General features: G+C 37.9%; 1 protein-coding gene across 2 annotated transcripts in view; it reads right to left on the bottom strand.

Annotated features, from left to right (window-relative positions):
• The window catches only part of ACVR1 (activin A receptor type 1), a 117,355-nt gene that overhangs the window by 40,975 nt on the left and 48,757 nt on the right, over positions 1-27,623 (bottom strand). For both annotated transcript variants that reach the window (XM_036236109.1, XM_016150112.2), the window contains one exon: positions 10,087-10,160. In XM_036236109.1, the coding sequence (XP_036092002.1) occupies positions 10,087-10,153 (67 nt within the window). In that variant the 5' untranslated portion in view covers positions 10,154-10,160. The remainder of the gene's footprint in view (positions 1-10,086; positions 10,161-27,623) is intronic.

Genomic DNA, 27,623 nt, shown 5'->3' with positions numbered 1-27,623 from the left:
TTATAACTTGATCTTTGCTTTGCATACATCTTCTCTTCCCTATCAATCTAATAAATATAGTCCATAAGAATTTATTAGCTTCCAAATTTGACACCCTTAAGAAGACTGACTTATTGTTCATAAACTTAGGATCCTACAGTCACCATGAAAGGGCTGAGTTTGGGCCATTTTGAGTTTATTCTCTTTTTATCTCTGAGCCCGCAGAGAGGCTCCAGGTGCCTACACTCAAGGTAGAAACCGGAAGCATTTCTTCAGAGTGGTGTGAACTGGCTTTTCAAACACACTCCCTGACCCGCAATCTCTGTGGCAGAGCATGCCATTCTCAGCTTCCACAATAATCTTGGGCCTTGGCAGAAGAAAGGCAGCTAAATCTGAGATGTGTCACGAGGCCACTGGCTGGAGAGCAGGAACATCTAAACACAAACCAAGGCAAGAGCAACGGGCCAGCGTTTCTGCAGATTCTCTTTGGCTCCCGTAGCTGCAGAGCACTGACAGCCTAAAGATAACCCAAGTATCTATGAAGGGTCACTTTTAAATAGTAGCTTTAATACCACCAGTCATTTCAGAAGTATTTCCTTCTAGAGCCTGCTTCCATCCACATTGGCGTGCCAAGCATGCCCAACAATGGCAACCCGCTGAAGAGATGAAAGCCCAGAAGGAAATGGAAAGAGTCCCAAAGGGGAACAGACAGCTCCCAACATGCTGTGATTCTATTCTGTGCCCACATTTGGACTGCTGAGACAGAATAATCTAGCAAAGAGACATCTCGTAGAAGTGACTGACTGACAATCACTGAGGATTAAAAAGCAGGTAGAAAATTAAACATATAGTTTAATACCTCCCCTTTCTATATCTGAGGCAGCATAACCCATGGAAGGCTACCATCCAGAATTTTTTTTATGGAAGTCCATCCCTCCGAGAGAAAACTTTACCTCTCAGTCTGTTGGACCACAGTTTATCTGAGCAAGGAGAACGATATGGAATCTTCACCACATACTGTACATACACAGCCGCTGTGGCCACCCACTAACCACAGAAGTGCCAAATAGAACCACTCAGAAGAGCCTGCTGTTTTTTTTTCTCCCTTTTGAGCCAGGGCCAAAGTTTCCAAGATCTTCCTAAACATAATTAAAATCCTCCCAGCCCCTCACCTATCCACTAAGTGAGTCCACACTGTCCTCAATGGCAGTTGGCCAGAGGCTGGTGTACAAGGGACAGGTGCTCAGTGGGCTATTTTCAGTTGCTATCAGCTCAATCGGGAGCTGCACATGCTCAGTACGCAGGCAAGTTTTGGTTGCATTTCAAACTCCGGGCAGCCAAGAGACATACACCTTTCACAGCTGCCAGGGCAACCAGCTGCCCAGTGTTCCTCCCAAGACGGGAGCAATGAAAACAGTGTAACCTGGTCAGCCAACATGCCAGTGAGCAAGCTGTACCTCTCGTCTCACTGCCCGGGTTATTCTGAGCTGGGCTTATTGACACTCCATGGCAACACAGGAACAAAGGGCCAGCTAGAGGGATTTATACGTCTCGAAAAAGTTGCTAGAAAAGTCAGCAGCTCAGGCATCTGCTTTCATAATAAAAGTAGCAGTGGAATTATTACTAGATTAGTGTTGTCTGCTGCTGCTGTTGCTATTATTTGCGAACCACCTATAACAAAGGTGTGCTCGTTGAACTAAAGTTTGGTTTTTCCTTTCGTTGTCTCATTTGTTGGCCACCATTAAGTTGATAGTTGGTATGCCTTTGAAAATGCAGCACGTGGGCCTGTCTGCCACACACTGCAGGACGACCGGATTTTCTCATCCTTTTACCGCTTATCTTGCCATGCCCTGTGATCCGCTTCCACCACACAACTCTTCCAAAACACACAGACTGTCCTTACTTAATCTTTCAAGAGCCCTCACTGCCCTCAGGCGCAGAGCCCTGCCAGGATAGTAGGGCCTCAGCTCTCACCCCAAATCCCTTCTCAGACTGCTCTGGCCGTGCTGGACTGGCCAGGCAGCGTCCTCCATTGCCCCACTTCTCTGGGCTTAGCCCTTACCCTACTTAATGAGTCCTCAGTTCTTCCTCTCCTGGTCTAACACCTGTTCATCCTTTCATACTTTGCCTCCCTGGGCTGATGATGTCCCCAACCTCAGACCAGTGTGACATGAAGGCCTTCCCATGGATACTCCCAGTGCTATGCTATAACCTTTGTGAATCCCTGACAGCAGGAACCACGTTGAGTTATGCTGACATCACCAGTGCCAGCCAGGACACTCATGTTAACTCATCAACTGAAAAAAACCTAAGATGGAGTCTTATGACTGATTCTCTTCCCTCGAATTCAGAATAAATTCTTTTCTGAGAAGGAGATGCTCTCTTATCTCTCCTCAGCCCGAAGAGTCCCTCTGTCTCTTAAAATGTCATCTTTCTTATATGACGATAAATCTTGTTATTGTAGCCAACATTATTTATTCACATGTCAGATATGCGTTGAACCCTGACTACATGCCAGGCACTGTCTCAGACACTGGGGATAAAACTACAGACACCACAAAGTCCCGGCCTCTCGCACTCTAGAGCTTTCTTTGCACGTATTCCCCGTAGCTCCTCGCAGCTACCTTGCTACTGTCTCCATCATGCTGCTGTGGTAACAGATCCTGAGAAAGGCCTGATTCTTACGCATGAACAAGGCCTTCCCTTCAGAAGACACTCTGTCTAGCAACATCATTTAACTATTAAAAATTACCCTAACTCTTCACAAAACTGACATTGTGAAGCATATGAACTATGACATGATGACAAACATAAAAAGAAGCCATGACTATGTAACTCTACATGGCATCCTATAGTATTTTATACACCTCAGGAGTCCATTTCTATACCGGAGGTGGGCTGTTGTGGATTCCGCCCCCCGCCCCCATCTATTCTTTAACTTAGCTTTTCTGATTGAATCTGATTTTTCCTCGCTTTCCAATTGGCCTGGTGTAGGTACCAGAATTCATAAGACAAAACAAATGCAGCAAAAAATAAATAAAAGAGGTCCCTCCTCCCTCTAAATCACCATTTGAATAAAAAATACAGGCAGAGTTTTGTGGGGAGTTTTTTTAAGGTGAATTTCACCACCCCCTTCCCAAGAAGAATATCAGTCTTCCTCCTATTCCTTTTCTCCTTCTCACATCCCCCAAATATACACATCTCAGAAAAGTCCATGTTCTGCTCTAACCCATAACAAAGAATTAGATGGAGCATCACTGTGGTCTGGGAAACACCCTGCTCTGCAGAGCTCAGATTCAGCTGATTAGAATCAGGCAGCAGCTGTTCCAATGTTATGACCAAGGATGAGAAGGCACAAATGTAAACTTGCCTCTTCCTGTCAAATCACCAGCCTGGAGAGAGAGAAGACGGTCAGGCTACATGAAGGTGTGAAAAAAAAAAATTTCTAGGCCAGCTTTGTTCAAAAACATACAGGTTAGCTGTCAGAGCTTTCACCTGAGGGCAGTGAGCTCTAGGGAGCAGACTGGTGTTATCTTTGCTAAACTATAGATTATGACCCCTTTGTGGGTAGTGGAATCAATTTAGTGGTTCAAGACAAGGTTTATTTCTTTCTTTTTAAATGACATAAAACTGAATAGAATGAAAAGCGGAAAAAAATAGGTGTGTATTAAACATAGTAAGAGTAATAACTTTCATGAAATTTTTGTTTCAGAGGCATGCAGGTCCTACTCTAAAACGTTTCTAAATGTAGCTGCACTGGGTCTAACTCTAAAATGTTTCTTACTATGAGTCACAGTGAAAAGTGTGAGAGCCACCCCACCCTGTGTCTTACACTATTTTGGAATCAACATGAGCTCTGAGTAATTATGACTATTTCATATAATCATTATCTATGGAAGCTTGCCTGAGGTCATGCTGGGCTGCAGAGGGAAGTTTCCGAGGACAAGGACGAGGACAGTTAGCAGTATTTTGGAAGTTAAAAATTACTTTTTAAATGCCTTTTGTTTTTCTTGGTGTTTATTTCTTTTCAAGAGCAAAAGTTGCTGGGGGGCGGGGCAGGGCTTCCCCACATCAACAAGCAATTCACCAGCAGAGTGTCTGAGAATTCAACTCAATCCTGACACTACCTTCACAGAGAGAGAATCATGTAATGGGCTCAGTCCCACAAGACTACCTTCCACTTCGGATTCCAGTCTCAAGCCTAGGTTGACTGGCTATAAATCAGAGATTCCCATGGGTTCGATTAATTTACTAGGATGGCTTACAGAACTCAGGAAAACCTGTTTACTCACTAGATTAACAATTTACTACAAAGGATATTATGGGACATGAATCAACAGCCAGATGAAGCGACATAGAGGGCAAAGTCCCTAACGAAGGAGCTTCTGTCCCCGTGGAGCTCAGGGCCCATCATGGTGACACATGGAAGCGTTCTAGTTCCCCAATAAGGAAACTCTCCAGAAAGGGACCCACGAGCTGTCTTTTTTGAGATTTTTATGGAGGATTCATTATATTGTCATGATTCACTAAGTCGTTGACCACTGGTGACTGATTCAACCTCACTTTCTCTCTCCCCTCCCTGGAAATCAGAGATTGAGATTGAAAGCTCCAATATTCTAAAGGCATAGTTAAAACCTTATGAGGGATTCAAAAGTGACCTCGTGAACATAATAAGAAATGCCATTGTTGTTCTTATCACTTGGAAATTCTAAGGGGTTTGGGAGATGTGGATGAAGACTGAGTATATAATATAGTCTTGTCATCTGACACAATATCATAGTTGCATGTATGATGTTTCTACAAATCTTTTCTTCACTAGTTTGTCCATAAAGAAAAGATGGCATCCTTCTCACTCTTGAGAGCTATCTTTATAAAAGAAAAACTTAGAAGCTATTGCACTGTCCACTCACTGTTGACCACAAAGAAATCATTTAGTGAGCTTGGGTCTTAGATTTGTTTTCCCTTCTGTTCAATACTTGACTTGTAATGAATATTTAGAGAGAGTCCTCTCTACACTCCAGTGCTACCCCTCTCTCACACAAATGTGCAATGAATATGAACATCTTCTAATATCTACTAAAGAAAAAAAATAATGGATGTGGCTTTAGTTTAACCACCCACCACTGAAACAAACATTCCATAGGAAAGAAAGGCAAAAAGGAAGCTTTGTCACAACTCACCTTGCATCAAATAATGCATCACCATTCTGTTAGCTAAGAAAATGTGACAATAAAGAAGCAGTATCTTCAAAAGTGTACGGCTTCATCAGATGTTTAAATTGTAAGACCTAGTAGTGGCATATAGTTCAGTATATCTCATCTCTTAGCCCCAAGTCTCTAATTTGATGATGTGTCAATGAAAAAGATTTTGTTCTTAACAGAAGGGATAAATTACAGTAATGAGAAATGAGAACAACAAATTTAATACTGAGACATTTCTCTTTCATTCACCCCTTCAACTTTCAGAATCTTCAATAATGAGAAATTCAAAGAAAGGCTTATTCTATTCTCCACCCTGCTGTGTCCCACCCCACCCCCCAACCCCCCGGCCCCAGTGGCAAAGAGGGGCACCTCTGTGGTCCCTAACAAAAGGTCTATTGAAGTTATCCCCTTCCTTCCCTCATTGGGTAATTGGGCTGGAAAGTCTGAGTGGCAATGACTTTGGAAATACTAAAATCAAGTCAACCCTGAAAATAATCTTAGTAATCTTCTCTAGGACAGGCAGAACTCTGCAAAAGTCCAACCTTTTCTGCTGTAATAAAATCTAACTATGGCTTGCAAATTTGATAAAATATGGGTCATCTTAGCTTTGAAATATTTCTGAGAGGCAATATTCCATTTTAAGTATTTGTGTCATGGTCACCACCTGCAAATGTTCACAGGGAAGAGGGAAAGCCAAACGTGCAGGCTCTGGAACAAAAATGGACTTCTCCCTGGTGGCATAATAGCGGTATTAGAGCATGATTAGTCTTATTAATGAGAAGGAAAAGGAAGGATATATACGAGTAATTAGGACTCAAGTGCTCTTCTCTGTGAGAGCAAATAAAACTCTTCCTGCAGCTAGAGTTATATATATAATGAGCATGAAAAATGAACACTGGCATGAGAGATAAGAAATAAAAAATAAAAAAATAAAAAATAAAACAGAAATCCAGGTGAAGGGGCCTCATCATTTGCTATTACAATATCTTATCTCAGTCTTTAAAACAGACTAGGTTGAGCTGGATTCTAGCATGCACCAGATTTAATGTGAATGTGGATGTAGAAAAATGCAAAATTCTGAGGAAGACTGATGATGACTAAAACTTGTGAACACCATTCCTTAAAGTATATCATACCTTTTGAGTGGCTGTATAACCTTAAGCAAGAGTTGTAACCAATTAAAAAGCAGATTACCCGGCCCCCCAAACCTATCTCAGGGTAATCATGAGCATTATGGGAAACAATGCATATAAAGCAGTTAGCCCAACATTTGGCACATATTAACCACTCCATAAATATTACCTATATAATCATCAAAGAGGTAGTTATAGTAAGCAGTGTTTTCCTAACTAATTTGGTCGCTTTTTGCCCCAGAGCATTTACGATTCTACAGAACTTGAGAAATGTTCTAAAGTATACTCATACTAGCCAAACTCTACCAAAACCACTGTTTGGGACCTATTATTTGAATTCTTAACACAATTTCTAGTCAATATTTAAGAGACATTTGGGAGTAACTGGGAGACAAAGGGGAAAAAAGTTTTTGTTGCTGTTTTTATGGTCTAAGAAGAGTACACTACCCAACAAAATATATTAGAACAAAGTCTCTACAACTTTCTTATTTATAGCCCAAGAATGTCATTTGGTTTCACTGAAGCACAACTAATAAGATGCCGTAGTTGTTCTGCAAACATCAAACTTGGGTCTATTTCCTTTTAAACACGGCAGTCTAAAGCTCTGTACTGAACAATCTATGGGGCCTGTATAAAGATTTAATTTATCTGCCCTACTATTTACCTCTTTTGTTTAAGTATTTTATCTTCAATATTTGCTTTATAACTAATGATGAGTATATTAGAGTGTATTACAATTGGAGGTTCTCAGTGGTTTTTTTTTTTTTATTCCTAGTAAATATGCAAAAACAAAGAGTCTTTTCACAGAATGTGCTATTGGCAGATAACAAGGAGTTGAATCATGGAGGGAAGATAGGACTAAGGCAACTGCTATTATGATTAGAGCACTCTAGGTTGTAGCACTTGCTGGATTTGTTTAAAAGAAAAAAAAAAGCCATTGCAACTGAAAAATAATGTGTTCTTTCCCTTACTTGTAAACATCCTAGTGGTGGTGGCACATTAAGCAGTAAAACCTCAGTGGCAATCCATTTCCATTCCAGCCAGACTGACCAGTTTCGTCATATACCTTACTATGGTGTTAAGAAGACATTTACTGGATTCTTTGAGTAGCTTAAAAGCTAAAAGCAGGAAAAACAACCAACGGCATGGCTAACTGCTTTATATGCATTGTCCCCTTCTCTTTCTCCTATTTCTTCTCCATTTTTCTTCTATTCGTATTGCATTTCCATCTCAATTTCTCTTCCATATGTTTTTTGCTATCATGTCTATACCACAGGTCCACTAAGGAACTGCTTAATACTACATAGAACTGATAACTGTACCTAGAAAAAGTCATGGAATTTGGAGACACTTTACTCCATGACATTCTTTACATTTGTTATAGTGATCACAGTGTTTAGCAATTAAAAAGGGAAGAAAAAATTCTAGAAACTTGCCTGTTATGTCTCCAGACTTGTCAAGTATCCCTTGGGGAGGGGGTCAGATCCTCTAGCTGTGAACTACTATTAACCCATCAAATATTTCCAGCCCATTTCTTCTTAATTCCTTCAACCTAGGATGAACCTCTCGTCTGGTTAAAAAACCTCCTTTAAACTTCACCATGCAGGATCTTTATTTCATATCCTCTTGACACTAATTAAAATCATTGCAATATTATTGGAATGCTTTTAACAACATTGCTTAGAGCAGAATCCACACTATAGATACCTAAATTGACTTACAACAGCACTGTCCAATAGAAACATAATGTAAGCCACATTATGTAACATCACATAATGTAGTAATATTAGATAACATAGGAGAAAACCTAAATGACTTTGGGTGTGGCAACAACTTTTTAGAGGCATAATCCATGAAAGAAATAATTAATAAGGTAGACCATTAAAATTAAAAACTGCTCCGTGAAAGACAATGTTAAAAGAATGAAAAGACAAGCCACAGACTATGAAAAAAAACATGCGAAAGACACATCTGATAAAGGACTGTTATCTAAAATATACCAAAAACTCAAAACTCAAAAATAAGAAAACAAACAACCCGATTAAAAAATGAGCCAAAGACCATTAACAGACACCTCACCGAAAAAGATATACAGATGGCAAATAAGCATATGAAAAGATGCTCCATATCATATGTCATCATGGAAATGCAAATTGAAACAAGAGACACCACTACACACCTATTATAATGGCCAAAATCCAGAACACTGACAACACCAAATGCTGGCAGGGACGTGGAGCAGCAGGAACTCTCATTCACTGCTGAGGGAATGCAAAATGGTACAGCCACTTTGGAAGACAGTTTGGCAGTTTCTTACTAAACAAACTATACCATACAATCTAGCAATCACAATCCTTGGTGTTTACCCAAAGGAGCTGAAAACTATGTCCACACAAAAACCAGTGCTGGAATGTGTATATCAACTTCATTCATAACTGCCAAAATCTAGAAGCAACTAAGATGTTCCTTCAGTAGGTCAACGGACAAACTGTGGTACATTCAGACAATGGAATATTATTTAGTGCTAAAAAGAAATGAGTTATGAAGCCATGAAAATATATGGAGAAACCTTAAATGCATATCAATAAGTGGAAGAAGCCAATCTGAAAAGACTACCTACCCACTGCATGACTCCAACTACATGACATTCTGGAAAAGGCAAAACTATGGAGGCAGTAAGAAGATCAGTGGTTGCTAATGATTAAGGGTGGCAGGGGAAAGGATGAACAGGTGGAGCACAGAAAAATTTTAGCACAGTGAAATATTCTGTAAGACACTATAATGGTGGATATATGTCATCATTATACATCTACCCAAACCCAAAGAATGTACAAGAGAGAACCTTAATGTAAACTATGATGAACTTTGGGTCGTTTTTTATGATGTGTCAATGTAGGTTCATCGATTGTAACAAATGTACATCTCTGCTGAAGGGATGTTGATAATGGAGGAGGCTAGTCATGTGGGGAGTGTAGGGGTATGGGAAATCTCTTTATCTTCTCAATTTTGCTGTGAACCTAAAAAACGGCTTAAAAATAGTTTTAATAAAGGGAGGGAGGGAATGGAGGGGAAGAAAATTAAGTCTGATAGGATTAAGAACAAACTTGTTTACTGTAAGCCAAACAATACACAGTAAAATCATATGCCACTTAACGATGGAGATATGTTCTCAGAAATGCGTTGTTAGGCAATTTCATCATTGTGTAAACATCATAGAGTTCACGTACACAAACCTAGTTGGGATAGCCTACTATATACCTAGGCTATATCATATAGCCTATTTGTTCCTAGGCTACAAGCCTATACAGCATGCTACTGCATTAAAAAACATGAGATTAAATCAAGAACAAGAGAAAATGATGCAATCAGGAGACACGGTAAACACAAGATGTATGAGGATGCTGCCAGTACAACACGACATACAGTTTTATATCCGGTTATTTTTTTTTTTTAAGCAGAAAGAGTACACTCTAAAATAATGATAAAAAAGTATAGTAAATACATAAAGCAGTAACATAACGATCACTTATTATCAAATATTATGTACTGTAGATAATTATATGTGCTATAGTTTTATTTGACTGGCAGCACAGAAGGTTTGTTTATAGCAGCATCACCACAAACACATGAGTAATGTACACCACTAGGAGATTTTTCAGCTCCATTATCTTAAGAAACCACCATTGTCTATGCTGTCTGTCCTTGAATGAGATGTCGTTATGTGACACATGACTTTACACTTCTCCTAACCCAGATAGCCATAAGCCACTTACCTTCCATACTAGGGGAAGGGAAAGCAATCATCATTAGCACAGGAAGAATCATCACTCCTTCTACCATTGTACAACTGCGAAGGGAAAAAAAGAGATATAAGTAAGACAAAAAATTTAACTGCAGTATGACAAGTTAAATTAAGCATACCATCTTCAAACTGCCATTCAAGGCCTTTCTTACAAATCCCCCTCACATATGTTGCCTTATTTCTTAGTATATTTAAACATATACCCTTTACACAGATCTAAACAAATCATCTTAAGGAGTTAATCAGATGTACCTCCTGCTGGTGACCACTCTCAGGTGACTTTCTCTAAGTCTACCCTCTCACAAAGAACTCACCAGGGATATGAAAAATTCTCAGCTAATAAGGCTCGGCATTCCCAAAAGATTTCAGGTTTGAATTTTATCTTATCCTATTGAATGTAAAATTGGCACTAAATTGAAAACTCTGAGAAGCATGAATAGACTGTTCTAACATGATGTTAAAGATTAAGTGAGTGAATCATTCAAGCCAAATTACCATGGTTAAGCCTTACTTCTCGTTTAAAAGGATTGCAGGTAGAGCACCTTACATCATCACATAGCCCAAAAGGTGGAGGGGGGGGGGGACCTACAACATCTCTCTCATCTATGGCAAAGTGATGCATTCTTACAACAACCTCAAATTTAACAAAGGATAGACACACAAACTGTCTCATCTTGGCCCCCAGGGCCCTCACAACCAGATGTAAGTTCCCCCAATACTAATCTTATCTCTGTGCCTTTGAAAAGGAACATGCTGTTGCTTTCCTCTGCCTTAAATGCCCTGAGCCTCCCTCCCTCTCCATCCCTCTCCTACCTAATTCATGATCTAGCTCAAAAGGAAAATGCTTAGTGAAACTACTTTCCAGCACTGGTGGAATGCCTCTCAGAATCAATTACTTGTCTGTCAGTCTCTAGCACTAGCCCACTTGTCTCCAAAAGGGATGCATGCACCCAAAGGTCATGTAAGACCACTAACTGATTTATGAGATGAATATACAAAAATGTTTATCTTATAAAAAATGTTTTAATCTAATAAAGCAATAGATAACTTGAGTCTTTATTTGGTTTCTTTTAGTTCCTTATGACAGTTCAGTACAAGAGGTATCTTTCAGAAAGAGTGGGAGTTATTTAATGTGAAAGGGTGGACATGTTTTGCTTAGAGAGAGAGGATAGCTACATACTATACTTTTGAGGATCCATTTAAGTGGAATTATAGGTTGTACTGGTTTGTTATAATGAAGCAAGCCCTCCTCAAACTGTAAGTGTTCTAAAACCATTAAGGAAACTACAGATTAAATATTTTGTTAATGAAAGCACCAGAAAAGAGTAAGAAAATAGTAGAGCTGATATCTCTCTATTCCTAGTGGTTCTTCATTAATCACTTTTCTAGAAAAAAGCAATTAACTGTCAGTTGAATCTGAGGTGAAGAAGGCTCCCAAAATTCAAAATTAAAAACTACTTGAAAAATTCATTTGCATCCAGCATCATAAACAATAAACATTATCCTGAGTGACTAGAGATTTTCATTAACAATGTCATTGCTATTAGCAGTCCCTTAAATATTTTGTCTTTAATCTTTTTTAAATTTCCATTTTATGTATGTTTTATAATGATTTTTATTTAGAACTTATAACCAACATATATATTGAGGGTACATGCTCAAAAAACTTTTTAACCAATGATATATATTATCAAAAGCCCTTGAAAACGACTGGATTATCTCAGTCTTATCTCTGAATTCCAGTCCTTCTCTTCCTTCCTTCCACAACTATTGAAAATACTATATACTAAACATTAGAAACTTAAAATATACAAACATGGTCCTTACTGTCATTGATCTTACTGTCTATGGTGGTAATCAAATAATCATCCAAAAGACTGTATAATTAAAAACTGAATGAAATGTTAGAAAAAACATGGTTAAACAAAACTGCTGTTCATCCCCCAGTGGAACCACGGTCCATGGTCTATGGCCATGACACCTTGAACAAGGCTGATGTCTGATCTCAGAAGCTAAGCAGGGTCAAGCCTGATTATTACTTGGATAGGAGACCACCTAGGAAAACCAGGTGCTATAGGTATTTAAAAAAAAAAAAAAAAAAAAAAGAACTGCTAATAAAATAACTTGAGATTTCCTGAAGGGTGGAGGAGGTTCCCTGGGGAGATTATATCTAAATAGCAACCAGAAAGATGACTAGGAGGTACTAGTAAAAGAATAAGCTTGCGTGAGTGCTTGCGCGTGGGGCGGGGGCGGGGCGGGGGGCAGGGGCGGGGCTGGAGTGGGTAGCACCCTGTGGTGGAGACAAGGTAGCATTTAAGGAAAAAGGCACAGCTTCTCAGTTTCCACAGAAGACCTGTGGCCAGGCCAAGAAGCATGGTGTGTCCTCATTACTTAAGATATATTCAGGTTAAAAAAACACCAGGCTAGGACACAGAGAGCCTAGAGCAGAGTTATAAAGGAGAGAAGAACTAAGAAGGCCGTAGAGGTAGGCTAGGGTCAGAACCTCATTAAGACACAACAAGCCCCTAGTAAGCTTTTTCCTCACTTCTCTGTATTCATTGCCATCGAGGCCCCTCACGACCCCATTCTCCCAAGCACTGCAGGCTTCTGCCTGCCTCGGCACCTTTCTATATACATGATACCCCACCGGCCTGGACCCAACCTAGCAATTTCCTACTCATCCTTCAGGTCTCAACTTAAATGCCACTTCCTTCTAGAAGCTTGCCTCAACCCTCATATGCCCTCATTACACTCTCATCTACCACTTTATCTATTTTCATTCATAGCACTTATCATAATTAATAATTACATATTCATACCTATGTGTTTTCGAACACCTGCTTGCCTCACTAGACTATAAACTCCGTGGTAGCAAAATCTAGTCTATTTTGTTCATTACTATCAGAGCCAAGTAGGTGCACATTTAATACGTGTTAAATTTGAGTTTTCCCTGAATTAATCAGCTCAATTTAAATTTAATTTCTAAAGAACAGGCAATCTCCTCCAGCCCCCTCCTACACACAAACACATATACATCTGCAAAGAAATGGCAGAATGAAAACATTTACCACCTCTGTAACTTTAATCTGTAGAATTTAGTTTAGGTGATAGTAAAATTTAGCAGTTCACAAACTTTAAGTTTCAAAATCAAGAATCTTTTCACTTAAAAAAAAAATCTAAAAGACAATGACCATTGAAAATTTTTTTGTCACAAAGCCAACAAAAACCCATGTCCCAAAATACCTTTTAACAGATTACAACTGTGCAACCAAAATTAAAACATTAATTTTGGCTCGTAAATAGAAAACAGAAAAGTATTATAAATTCAGTTCCCCAAGCTAATCTACTGTTTATAGACAGATAGCTCAAAATCTGCGAAAAATCTTTAGGAAAAAAAAAAATGTCAGCATCACTTACTGGTTGCCATTTTGTTAAGTATCTGGAATATCTCTGCTGACCAGTTAATTCAACTATTGAAAATGGTGCCTCCAAAAGGAAAGGGGAAAAGAAATGTAGAAGGATAATGTTCTAGAATAAATGTCCTCGCCATATTTTAATTATTAAAAATCAATATGTTAACGCCCCAACTTGAAGCCCCAAGGATCTATTTCTAATTTTAAAATACACTAAACAGAAAAATAGTGTTTTAAAAGTAAATTTATAATTTCTCTGCTCTCAAGTATTTTTGGCTAAGAAGTTTCCCATGTGGGTTGCAAAAGGGGGAAACTTACTGGTAATGGAAAAAGATAATTCAATAGTTCATGAATGCCTTATTCCAGTGGTTTATAAACATTTTGGTCTCACAATCTTTATACTCTTGAAAATCGCTGAGGCCCCTAGCTTGTCTATGTGGGCATTATCTATCAACATTTGCTCTTTTAGAAATTAATATGGGAGAATTTTTTAAAATATTGTATGTTTAAATAACAATGAACATACCTTAATACACACACACACACACACACACACACACACACACATATATAAACATCTTCCTCCCCCCTAAAAAAAATATAGTGAGATAAGTGGCACTGTTTTGCATTTTTGCCAATCTCTATAATGTCTGGCTTAGTAGAAAACAACTGGATTCTCATATATGATTCTATATTCAGTATGTTAAATGTTGTATCGGTTGAGGTATATACAGCAAACCCAGCCATGAACATCTATGTCATTGGAAGAAGGACCTCATGGAACCCCTGCCAAAGTCATGGCAAGTCCAAAGGACCTAGTCCACGCTTTGAGAACCAATGCTTTACTTCTTCCATGATCAATCCTTCTACCATACCAGTTAACCAGATGGAACCAGATATTTTAAGCTGAGCATTTACCCATACCTGACAAAAATGTAACTGTTGCACGGGTTTAGAAATCTCATTAGTCTCACTAACATCAAGAAAGTAAGAAAAATCTAGGGTCAAGGAAGAGGCACGAGGTTCTTTGTTTAATGTAAAAGTAATTTTTATGTACGTAACTAATTATTTTTAAAATGAGACATAAACCTGTGATAAGAAGGTACTCAACTGCTCATCTCCTTTTAGGACTAAATCAATACATGTTCTAAAACCAAAATCCCTAAATGAAAAATCATAGGCTACTGGGGATTACAGAATTTTATCTTAAGGGTTCAGAGTATGAATTTTTGCCTTCGGTTTACACCATCTCCTTTCTGTTTTTGGATAAGGCCCTCTATCCCTGGTAACGGATCTTAATACTTCAGACACAAGGACCTCCTAATTAAACTAAGGTACCCTCTTTAAATCAGTACCATCTTTTACAATATCTCAGGGACTAACTCTTGGGAAAGAGAATATTCCCATGATATTCTACTAAAAACAGGCACATCACCAGGGCAGAACAGAACTGCTTTCTAAATCCCACGGTAGTTTTTAAACTCCATTTATAGATCAGATTGATATCTAGTGAAAGCTAGCATTTAGCTCAATTTCTAACATGTGTGGGCTTGAGACCAAGTTTGGCACTTCTTTTGCTCATCACAATTTTACAGCTGGATAAAGTCACAGATACACTGCAGTATATAACACAAAGCATTTTAATATTGGTCACAGAATAATCCAGAGTATAATACATTTCCATAGTCAATTTAATATAAGTTAGAAAACTTATATTAAGTAATCTAGTTGATAATCTACTATAAGAATAAAGGATATTTCTAAAACCTAGACTTATGAACAACATACAATTTGTTATCTATAACACTGAAGATGAAGAGAAAGTTGTAAGATGAACTCTAAGAGTCTTCCCTATCCTGAAAATCTACAAGACGTTCACATTTGTCTGGCCTGGTGACCTAAACTTATCTGGTTTGTCCATTTGTTCAACATATAATTTACTTACTACCTACTTGTTCAATAGGGACTTTCTTGACACTCTTCTCAATTCAACTTCTAAAAATCTCCAAGTCAGAAAAAATCTTAAATGACGGATTGTACATTCACCCTATTTTAAATGATACCATCCATGTGAAGTCACTCACTCCCCACTGGTGGAGGGTGTCACTACTCTTCAAAATAGTTTTTTCTTGACATATTTTTATACAATCTATGCTATGCTTTCAATAAAAAGCAAAACAAACAACCAAACAAAAAACTCATTCTCTTTAATACAAAAGGTAGAGGCAAAGCAGAAAAAGAATTAGAGTAATTCTGCTTTCTCAGTTATCTGTCAAAATTACATCATTATCACCCTAACTAGTGAAACTAGCTAGGCACTGTGCTTAGGGATCATATGTATTATCATTCAATCTCTCCCCCAAAACATTAAAATAAATACTCATATTAATCTCATTTCACAGATTAAAAAATCTTTAACAATCTTGATTTTCCTCTTAGAAAACAATATTTATTCATTGTTATTTGGCCATCTTTCAATCATGCCCTCTTTCCATTTCTCTAAATTCAAAATTAACTTCATATATACTCTGATGTAACCTCAGATTATTTCCCCCTGCTCATGAAAAAAAAAAAAAGATCTTGGTGTGTGTGGGGTGGGAGGGAGTTGGGAGGCAGTAGAAAAAGCAAGCAGCCTTGACAATACATCAAGTGATTTCTATCTCCTATCCCCATTCCTCCCTTTTCAGTTCTCTTGTAACTCACATCTCAAAGTAAAAACCGAAATTAGTATAAATCATGCTCATTTGGAGGCAAAGTTAGACCCAGTAGACAAATTCTAGACATAAAACTTTGAGGGAAGATATACTTACAACCACCACCTCCAAGTGGGACAAAAATCAGCCATTATGTGAGAACAGTTATGTCTCTTCTATGTTCAACTGACAGAGAGATAACCCAAGGGCAGCTTGCTCCAAACTACCTGGGCTTTAGGAGGGGTGAAAAGTGACATGGGTTGTCAGTTATAGCTGCAAAAAAAGGCTAAACCAAAGTCATCATACCAAATAAGTTAAGTCAGGGTCTTTTCTCCAGTTCACAAATGACCTGTGAAATATTTTTAACACCACACTCTGTCTGAACTGGCAACGTGCAAGTTGCCAGAGCTTGGTTTTATATAGACTTCACTGCTGCTAGAGGGTTTCTGATGGGTGTTACTTTCAGAATATTAGCATGTAATTTGATCTTTCATGATAGATGAATACAAATAGCTTCTTGGACAAGTCCTATAGAACTGAAACCCAGCCCCTGGATCAGTTCATCCTGTAGTTAGAGGAAATAATTATAGATTATTTCAGGAAAGAAAGGGTTTCGACTGAAAGAGTTACACTACAAACATTCCAGCTGTGACAGATCGACCCAAGATATGGTCTGGAAAGGAGGGGGAAAGAACAATTTATTCTGTAAAAGGGGTTGCGGGGGGATCAGCCTTAACCGAATAAAAATAAGTGAAAGGTTTAAGTTAGGCTAACATTTAAGAACCAACAAATCCCCAGTAAATTTATTTTAATTGTCTGCAAAATAAAACTGATTTTGCTACACCTCTACCATATATAGGACAATAACTACGCTAAGCTTCTGAGATTCAAATGTCTTGGTCACTCACTCCATGCCTTCGTTACTGGTATCTCAACTAGGTTTTATTTTGACATGCCTGACTACATGGAAACTGTCCCTCATTTTCCACTTCATTCCCTCTGTATCAAATAGCCATGGCTCGCCTCCTTTGTTTCAACTGATAGGACCCCATCATCTCCCAGCTGTTTTGTTGTATTCTCCTAGGCAACTCAGGGCTCACTCTTAGCCCTCCAGTTTACAAACTGTGCCTAGAACAGTTTTTCTTAGCTTACTGGTAGGAAGAAGCCTGTTATTTTCCCCACCACATAACTCCCCACACACAAAACTCTTAGCTGTGTTACTGTAAAGTCCATTTAAAATACTACTTCCTCCCACGTCCTCGGTTAGAAGCTGTCTCAGTCTTCTCTATCATTTGTGATTATGTCTGAAATTCCACCTCCTCGCCCCTCCCCCCACCTTTAACCAAACAGTACAGATCTTTCTATCTCTTCTATTACCAGACAAAGGGTGATTCAGGCACCTACTATCTGACTTAACTGTCCTAACTGTAAGGCTAATATGATTAACCTATCATAATTTGAAGGGGGGAGTGGTGAATAAAATGAAAGAGATGTCAGCACCCTCTCTCTCTCCCCTCTCCCCCACACTCTCTTAAATGAGAAACACTAGGGCATATTTCTCTGGAGGTGAGAATAAGCACCCTTATACACAAGCCTAACCAGAGCTTTCCTTCTCATCCATACTCCACCCCCATACTCAAGCCCATTCCTGCCTCAGACCTTCCCATTCTTGCCCCTGTACTATATTACCCTACCATACCTTCTTCTCAGCATTTACTGTGTGAAATTTATCATTTATTTATTTATTAGTTTGTTGATTTTTACGATATTTCCCCCTTTCCAACCCTTCTTTCCTCCATGTATCAAAATATAAGTAGCATGAGAGTAAGAACTCTACTTAGCTCATGGCTACATCCTCATGTTTGGCACATACTAGGCATTCAGTGTAAATTAAAACACATGAATTCCAGCTCCTTAGTCTATGCTTTGGATTGGAAGAGGAAGGTGAGGTTTAAGGAATTGTTTAACAGACTGGAAAAAAAATGACTGGGGGAGAAGGGGTGCTCCATGTCCTCTATTTAATATAGTAACAATCAGGTATTTCAGATAAATTAAAAGATATCATTTGTAACTTGGATTTCAGTTTTCAAGAGTGTCATCCAAGAGAAGCAGCCAAACAAAAAGGCTGGCAGACTCTGGGTATACCAGACAACTCCCTGGTGGACAATATCTCCTTTGGAAAGGACAGCCTGGATCTCTAGTTGCAGACACCAGCTGATCTGCCCAGAGCCATCCCCAGTGACCTCTGAGACAGCTTCTGTAACTTGAAAATACATCTCCTACAAGTCATAAATTGACATATTTTCTCCCCCTATCTCCAGTAACGGTTATTGACGCTATTTGGAAAGCCGTGCTTCCGTGCCTATTAATAACCTTCAGAAAGAACCCTGAGGAAATATCAAGAGAAAAAGAGCTCTGGCCAATAAAAGCCACAGACTCAGAGGCTACAATTAGCAATTAATACATCTGAAGAAAAAGAAAGGTGTAATATCTACTGTATAACACATTATCTTTCGGAAGGCTTAAAATAAAATACTTAGCCAATGGATTCAAGGAATGGTTAGCCAAGAACACTGGTCTTTACAGAAAGGAACTCTTTTTAAAGAACCTTTATCCATTTAAATAGACCAGGTACCAGCTATTAACTTTATCTGCACATCAATAATTCCATGGAATTCTGTCTATCAAGTTATCATTAAGCCTTAATAGCTATTTATACCTTTATAAAGTTTGTCCAGGTGACATGTTAAACAGCAACCAAATCAATCTGCTCTAACATGATGAAATTAAGTAATTAACATTAATCTTTAAAAAGACTTTCATAGTGGTCTTTCTCCTCTCTCTTCCCCTGACTAAAATGTGATTAATGGAATTCTCTCACAACTTAGCTTGAAATATGCTTTTGCCAGTTGAGCAGCTAAAGCAGAATCAGATAATTGTGGTATGACTCAACAAACGCACAGCTGTTCATTTAAATATATCCATCAAAAGTATAAATATGATCATGAAAAAGAAAATGAACCATGTACACAGGGTCAGTGCAAAGAGCAGGTTGGCATCGAAGGAACCACCACAGAAAACAAAAAAAACGAGGCAATAGGGAGATGAGGCAGGAACGGGTCTGCATACCTAGTAGAAAGAGACCAGGAAACTGATGCAACCTGATAACTACCCACCCAACCCAAAACACTCACTGACCTATATAATAATGGCAAATTAAAAGTAAAAATAAATGTGCTCTACTAAGTATGGAGAAAAAAATAAAATTTAGGAAACATAAAAACCATATGATCATATCAATAGATGCAGAAAAAGCATTCGATGGAATCTAGCATCCATTTATGATAAAAACTCTCAACAAAGTGGAAATAGAGGGACTAGAACTCAACATAATAAAGACCACATATGACAAACCTACAGCTAACATCATCCTCAATGGGAAAAGACTAAAAGTGTTTTCCTTAAGATCAGGAACAAGACAAAGATCCCCAACACTGTATTGGAAGTCTTAGCCATAGCAAGCAATAAGATAAGAAAGAGAAATAAAAGGTATCCGAATTGGAAAGGAAAAAGTAAAACTCTTATTATTTACAAATGACATAACACTAAATAGAGAGAACCCTAAAGATTCCACCAAAAACACTATTAGAACTGTTCAATGAATTCAGTAAAGTAGCAGGATACAAAATTAACATTCAGAAGTCAGTGGCACTTTTATACACCGATAACGAACTTTCAGAAAGAGAAAATAAGAAAACAGTCACATTTACAACTGCATCAAAAACAATAAAATACCTGGGAATCAAATTAAACAAGGAGGTACAAGACCTGTTCTCAGAAAAGTATAAGTCTTTAGAAAAAACTGAGGAAGATACAAATGAATGGAAGCATATGCCATGCTGATGAGTAGGAAGAATCAACATCATTAAAATGGCCATACTATTCAAAGCAATCTATAGATTGCATGCAATCCCTATCAAAATATCAATGGCATTTTTCAGAGGGCTAGAACAAATAATCCTAACATTTATATGGAACCATAAAAGACCCCGAATAGCCACAGCAATCTTGAGAAAGAACGAAGTTGGAGGTATCACGCTACCTGATCTCAAACTATACTTCAAGGCAACAGTAATCAAAACAGCATGGTACTGGCATAAAAACAGGTACAATGATCAGTGGAACAGAATAGAGAGCCCTAAAATAAATCCACACCCATATGCTCACTTAACATATGACAAAAGAGGCAAGAATATACAAAGAAGTTAAAGATAGTCTCTTCAATAAATGGTGCTGGAAAAATTGGACAGATACCTGCAAAAAGAAAGAAACGGGACTAGACTACCTTCTTACACCATATATAAGAGACTCGAAATGGATTAAACGCTTAAATGTAAGTCCCAAAACCATAAAACTTCTAGAAGAAAACATAGGCAGTAACCTCCGATATTGTTACCAGTAATTTATTTTCAACCACATCCCTTTGGGTAAGGGAAAGAAAAGAAAAAATAAACAAATGGGACTACATCGAACTTAAAAGTTTTTGCACAGCAAAGGAAACCATTAACAAAACTAAAAGACAACCAACTGAATGAGAGAAGATGTTCACTAATGATATATCTGATAAATTAATATCCAAAATATATAAAGAACTCATACAACGCAACAACAAAAAAAAATCCAATTAAAAAATGGGCAGAAGACTTGAAAAGATATTTCTCCAAAGAGGAAATACAGATGGCCAATAGACATGAAAAGATGCTCAAAGTCACTAATCATCAGAGAAATGGAAATTAAAACCACCATAAAATATCACCTCACACCTGTCAGAATGGCTATCATCAATAAATCAAAGAACAACAAGTATTGGTGAGGATGTGGAGAAAAGGGAACCCTCATACATTGTTGGTGGGATTGCCAATTGGTATAGCCACTGTGGAAAATAGTCTGGAGGTTTCTCAAAAAATTAAAAATGAATATACCTTTTGACCCAGCAATTGCGCTTCTGAGTATTTATACAAAGAAAACCAAAACAATAATTTGCAAAGACCTATGCACCCCATGTTCATGGCTGCACAATTTACAATGGCCAAGATATGGAAGTAACATAAATGCCTATCAACAGATGACTACATAAAGTTCATATATACAATGGAATACTACTTAGCCATTTAAAAAAAAAAATGGAATCCTGCCATTCGCAACAACATGCATGAACCTAGAGGTTATTATGCTGAGTTAAGTCAGTCAGAGAAGGATAAATACCATATGATTTCATTTATGTGCAGAATCTAAGGAACAAAAAACAAACAATCAATCAAAAATAGACTCACAAATATGGAGGACAATCTGGTGATGGCCAGAGAGGAGTGGGGGTTGGGGAGCTGGGAGAAAGGGGTGAAGGGTTAAAGAAGTACAAATTAGTAGTTGATACATGGTCATGAGGATGGGGAGCACGGCACAGGGAATGCAGTTAGCATTAATGTAATGGCCAGGTAGAGAGGCAGAGGAGAGAAAGAGCAATCGGAGGGATCATTTCATAAACTATATAAATGTCTAGCCAATGTACTGTATACTTGAAACTAATAATAAAATTAAATTAAAAAAAAGAAAAAGAAAAAGAAATTTAGGAGATGATGCTCCCAAGAAGTAGAAATCCTAGAAGGTAAAAATGATGAATCTGATCTGTTATTAAAAACAAAACTAAACAAAGACTCTGAGGCAGAGTACAATGGAAAGAGCAGGATTCTCACCTCAGTCCTCTCTCCACAACCTTTGAAGACTGTGATTATGAAATCATGAAAATACGGGAATCCTTGAATAGTCAATCCTAAAGCAAATCACTGACAGCATCCTGTGCCAGACAACCCCTTTTGGAGGTTCTACACATTAACTAGAGGGCCACTCTAACATGAAGAAAAGGAAACTGAGAAAGAAAACAGAATAGGAGGAGCACAAATTAAGAAAAGTACTTAATGTCATCACTCCAGATCCCATTCTTGCTTTTGTCCTTGGGCATGGGCCACAGGCACAGTCAGAACTTGAGAAGCAGAGGCACTGAAAAGACTTGGGTGCCTCTCTTCTTTCAATTTAGAATTCAAAATAATTACAAAAAGAAAATGTAATCCAAGATGATGATTTCCAAGTCTCCCCCTGAACCATCGAAATCAAGTTCTTCTAGTGATAGGGGCCTAAGTTCATGCTTAGCCTGACCACTCAGTCATCCTACATGGAAACCATTCACATTCTCCACATTTACAGGCAAACCCGTCTTATATTATTATAAGCAACAACTATTTCAACAATCACCACTGCCCTCAGCCTCAACCCTAAGTCCTCCCATATCTCTCTACATCCTTTCACAGAAAACTTTCTTGGAAGAGTAATCTATCCCCCAGCTTTCTCCATATCCTCTTCCTCTTTCATCCTCTCCCTTGCTAAAACACCTCTGCTAAGGTTCTAACTCTTTGTAGACCTTCCCTTATCCTTCAGATTCACATGAGAGCTTCCTCAAAATGGATTCCCAAGTCTTGCCCCCAGAGATTTTGATTCTGTTGACCTGAGATGAGGCCTAGGAACCCTCTAGCCCTGCAGTAATTTGGATGATACTGAGAATGCTCTGCAGGACGGTGGGGCTCATGAACCCCTTCTTCCCTAGGTTCTTCTCTGGCTGAGATTCATAGGCTCCACTCTCTCTGGTGTCTCTGCTTTTATAGCTTGGACCTTCTCAGCTTCCTTGGATGGCAGTTTCCTCTTCTGCTACTCGTTTCTTAAATCTTGGCTTCCCTTAAGGCCCCATATCTCAGTCATCTCTTCTTTTCCCTCAAGATGCTACCCAGTTTTTTAGCTTCAGAGCCACCAAGCTAAGAACGAATCACCATGTTAAGAACAGAAACATCATTCTTTATAATTTTCCCTCCCCTGTCTATTCCTTCCTAGTACCTTCTTACCCTTTGTGTTTTCACTGTTTAAAAATTAATTTTTTAAAAAATATATATTATAAAAATTTCAACTTACATAGAAACTGAGAGATAAATATAATAAACCCTATTTTTGACCTCCCAATTTCAAAAATAAATAAGATCCTACCACTCCATTTCGAAAATGAGCAATTTTATTTTCTCTATCTTGTCCATTTTCTCCTGGGGCATTTCGACAAGAATCCCAGATGTCACATCATTTCACTCCCAATTCTTTAATATATAAGCATTTTTTTTCTAAATGTAACTGTAAAACCAACATCTCACCTAACAAAATTTAAAGTATTCCTCTTCCAAATATTATCTAAAAGCTAATCGGTGTTTAAATTTTCCCAAATTTCAACAACTATAAACATCTCCATCCCCCCCCCAAAAAAAAAATTGCAGGGAAAATGGAATCGCATACCAAAAAGAAATTGTTTTCTCACCTTTCAGCTATCATAACTAGTGGTGTAATGTTAGAACTGTGGCAGTATCTAGAATACTGTATGTATAACGTGGAAGAGAGCAAAGGAATAACTACAGCATACTCAAATTCTATGATCCCCTGCTGTTGTGGAAAACCAGAATTCTCTGTGTGGAATTAAGGAGATAAAGATGCAATGCAGAAAAGGTTAAGTAAGCGCCCTACAAACTTAACTGGAATTATCAGTACGAACTCATGAAGTCATTAAAAAGGCCTCGAAACAATAAACTACCTAGCAGCAGTGGGCATTCCTGGTGCCCAGACTGTGGAGTTAAAATACCATTTCCCACTAAAAGAAAAAGTAGAACTGAACCATGAGGTTGCAATCACCAGATCCAGCCAGTGAGCACTTAAAAGTCAAATGACTGGGTTCTACAACAGATAAACTAGAAGGAAAGGAAAGGGTTAGAAGGATAACTTGAGGTTTAAGAGATTTAAAAGACATAAACAATGTGTAAGACTATAAACTACAGAGGCCAGATAACCCACACATGAGTGATAAAACCATAAAGGCAACAAAGTAATGACTACAGAAATCGGGAAAGGGTTACTTCCGGGGCGCGTGGTGGGGGGGGGGGGGGCAGGGCAACAAGTGGCATGGGACACACCAGCAAGCTAGGGAGGTCACTTATATTCTCTCTTGATCTGTGTGGTAGTCACAAAAAATAAAATTTATGTTATAGCAATTAGTAAGCTGTATATGCTTTGTGTGGATATCTGCATTTGTTTTATTTTACAATAAAAATGTAAAAAGAAGAAAGCGGAATGTGTTGCTGAAAAAAAAAGTTCAGACTAACACAAGCACACAATGAGGAAGTAACAGAACTCCAAATCCTGTATATATGCAAAAATTAGTCAGGTTTGTGTTACAAATTAGTTTATGTAATAACTTTCTGAAATATCAACTACTTTTTTATCTTTAAACATTGATCTTTCAAGTCTCAAGTTTATTAATTTTAATAGAGAAATACTCATCAGTTACTTAGTCATAATCAGAAATCGAGCATTAAAATAAACATAACATCGTAGAATATGATGGTTTTCTCTCACTCCTGCTTCAATTATAACAATTTCAAGGGTCAAGGATATAGAAAGATTGTAGAGTCTAGATCAATGTTTCCCAAACACACGCTGTGCACCATTACCAACAGATAAGAAAAATTAACATCATAAAGATATAAACCCACTCTCACCAAGTTTATCTATACATTTAACCCAATCCCAATAATAGCATTAACAGATCTTCTTAAGGAGGAGAGAGTGATGTCTAGATATGATTATTTTAAATTTCATAATTTTTTTATAAACCACAATACAAAATATGTACATTTCGTGAAACAGAACTTTAAAAATTCTGTAAAAGGGAACTTAAATATAAAAATTCTATAAGATGGAACTACTCTTATCAAAAATATATATATATTAAGCTCCAACAGTTAAAAAACAGTATGATCCTGGTACATGCATAGGCAGAGAGATAAATAAAACTAAATAGAAATAGTCCAAAACACATAATTTATAATAGAAAAGAAACCAAAGGAAAAAAGTTGGAACTATTCCATAAAATTGACATGACTAGCTAACGACAGAGTCTGCTATTTTCTACTAAAACTTCCTGTTCGCTTCTTGGGCCCTTGCTGACCAGCAGAGACTGCATCCCCCACCCTCTCCAGCAGCTCGATGCACCCACAAGACTAAGTTCCCACCAATGGAAGTAGAAGTAATGTGTGCAACTTCTGATCACCTGCCCTGGACTTTCTCCTCTGTCCTTCACACTCAGGAACTCAGATATGGTAGCAAGCCAGCTATGGCCATGTAGATAACTACCATGACAATTACTGGAGCAACAGGGCAGAAAAAAGCTGAGTCTCGATAACCAATGGATATGAGATGACCTGCTTTGCTCACCTTGGGACTGTTAAGTGAGGAAAAACTCAACTTCTATGTTTTTTGAGCCATAGCATATTTTGGCCCCTTGGTTAGAGCAACTCAGGTTTCTCCTAATTAATAGAGGAGCATCTAGAGAAAAATTAAGTTGGACTCATACCTAACATTCCAGACGGATCGAAGATTTAAACCTAAAAAAAGAACCACAGGTCACTACAAGAAACCATGAGATAGGTTTTTAACTCTAGGAATGAATAAGGTCTTTCAACTGCGAAACAAAATCATGAAGCCACAAAAAGTTTGATTATATATTTATAAATCTTTTTGAACATCTTTAATTGACTCTCTCTTCCACGAGAATGTAGTAAGTTCCATGAATCAAGAACTAGGATCTGTTTTCTTCACTACTGTATAGCCTGCTGTCTGGAACAAGTGCCTAATATATAAGAGGCATTCAATAAGTATTTGTTGAATGAATTGGTAAATTTAAGGATACAAAATTTTAAATAATCTGCACAGCAAAAAAACTGTTGTTATACAAATGACCAGATATAAATATCACATATCATAGGGAGAAAGAAAACAGGGGGACTAATTTTTTTAATGCGCAGGTGTTCCTATGAACTGACAGGAAAGAACCCAATAGGAAAAGAGACAAAGGATACAAATATAGAGGGAACAGAATAGAAAACACAAATGACCTTCAAACTTATGAAAAGATGCTCGGTGTCAATTGAAATGAGAAAAAAGCAAATTAAAGCTACATTACACTGTCATTTTGCACCTATCAATTTGTCAAAGGAAAAAAAACCTATCAGTTTGACAATCATACTGTAATTGGCAAAGGTGTAAGGAAGCAATGTTCTCATCCATCGCTGGTGAAATCTAAAACTTGGCAAGCTCTATGATCAACGCAACTTGGCAATAAATTTCTACCAAAATTAAAATATGCATGCCCTTTGACCCAGCAATTCCACTACTAGAAATGGATCCTATGGATTTACTCACAAACATATTTGAAGTGATATATGTACAAGGTTACTCCCTACAGCCTTGTTAATAATAATAAAACTGGAAATGATCTATATGGCTATCAATATAGTACTGGTTACATAAATCACAGCACATCTCTACAGCACAATGCTAGGCATCCATTTAAAAAGGATACAGTATTAATATTGAAGGACTTCCAAGAAATATGACCTCAAAAAAAAAAAAAAAGGTACAACAAAACAGTCTATATCGTTACTGTCTGTGTAAAAAAAAAAACAACAACAACAACAACAATAAATTGCAATAATCTATAGATTACATGCTGGTATATTATTTATGCCCCCCAAACTCTTAAGGAATATAGGAGAAATTGGTAACAGTGGTTGCCTCTAGGAAGGCTAACTGGGCACTTGGGAGATAGGGGGAGGAGGAAGACTTATTTTTTACTCTTTTGTACCTTTCTAATCTTATAAATACTGATTACATTACCTCCCTAAAAATAAGCGTTTCAGAAAATAACAATATAAATATCCATTCCTACCCCCAAACATCTGAAAACTTCTCCGGTGACTCTCAGTGTCAACCAACCTATAACACTAGTGAGCTGAACAATTTTAAACCTGTTTCATAATTAAGAATCACCAGGTTAGCAATTAACTAATATCATCTTCACCTCCCTCAGATAAATACATACGCAAAATAAAATCTTTCTCTTGATCCCATCCCTGTTATTCATTATTTCCTCTTAAAACTAATTTAACCTCATGCTACCTTAGATGGGCATAAAAATATCTCAAAATGCTCCAAGGATGGTAGCCAGAACTAACAACTATGCTAATATACTAACACAGCCTAGTGCCAAAGAAGTTCCTTCCAGGCATCCTGAAGACGAAAATCTGACATAACTGACACCTCGGCAACAGCCCAAGGGTGTGCATCATCTGCCTTGGGAAATAAAAACTCACATCCTTAGTGACTGAAAGTCCAATGTCAACAGTCATGACTTTTGTTTTTTGCCCAAGGTCTCCCCCCACATTCCCCTTGAAATTATAGGCTAACCCCTCACTTGAGGACTG

The sequence above is a fragment of the Rousettus aegyptiacus genome, unplaced genomic scaffold (assembly GCF_014176215.1).
Source record: "Rousettus aegyptiacus isolate mRouAeg1 unplaced genomic scaffold, mRouAeg1.p scaffold_m13_p_2, whole genome shotgun sequence".
NCBI lineage: Eukaryota > Metazoa > Chordata > Mammalia > Chiroptera > Pteropodidae > Rousettus > Rousettus aegyptiacus.
This window is presented reverse-complemented; position numbering and strand designations above follow the sequence as displayed.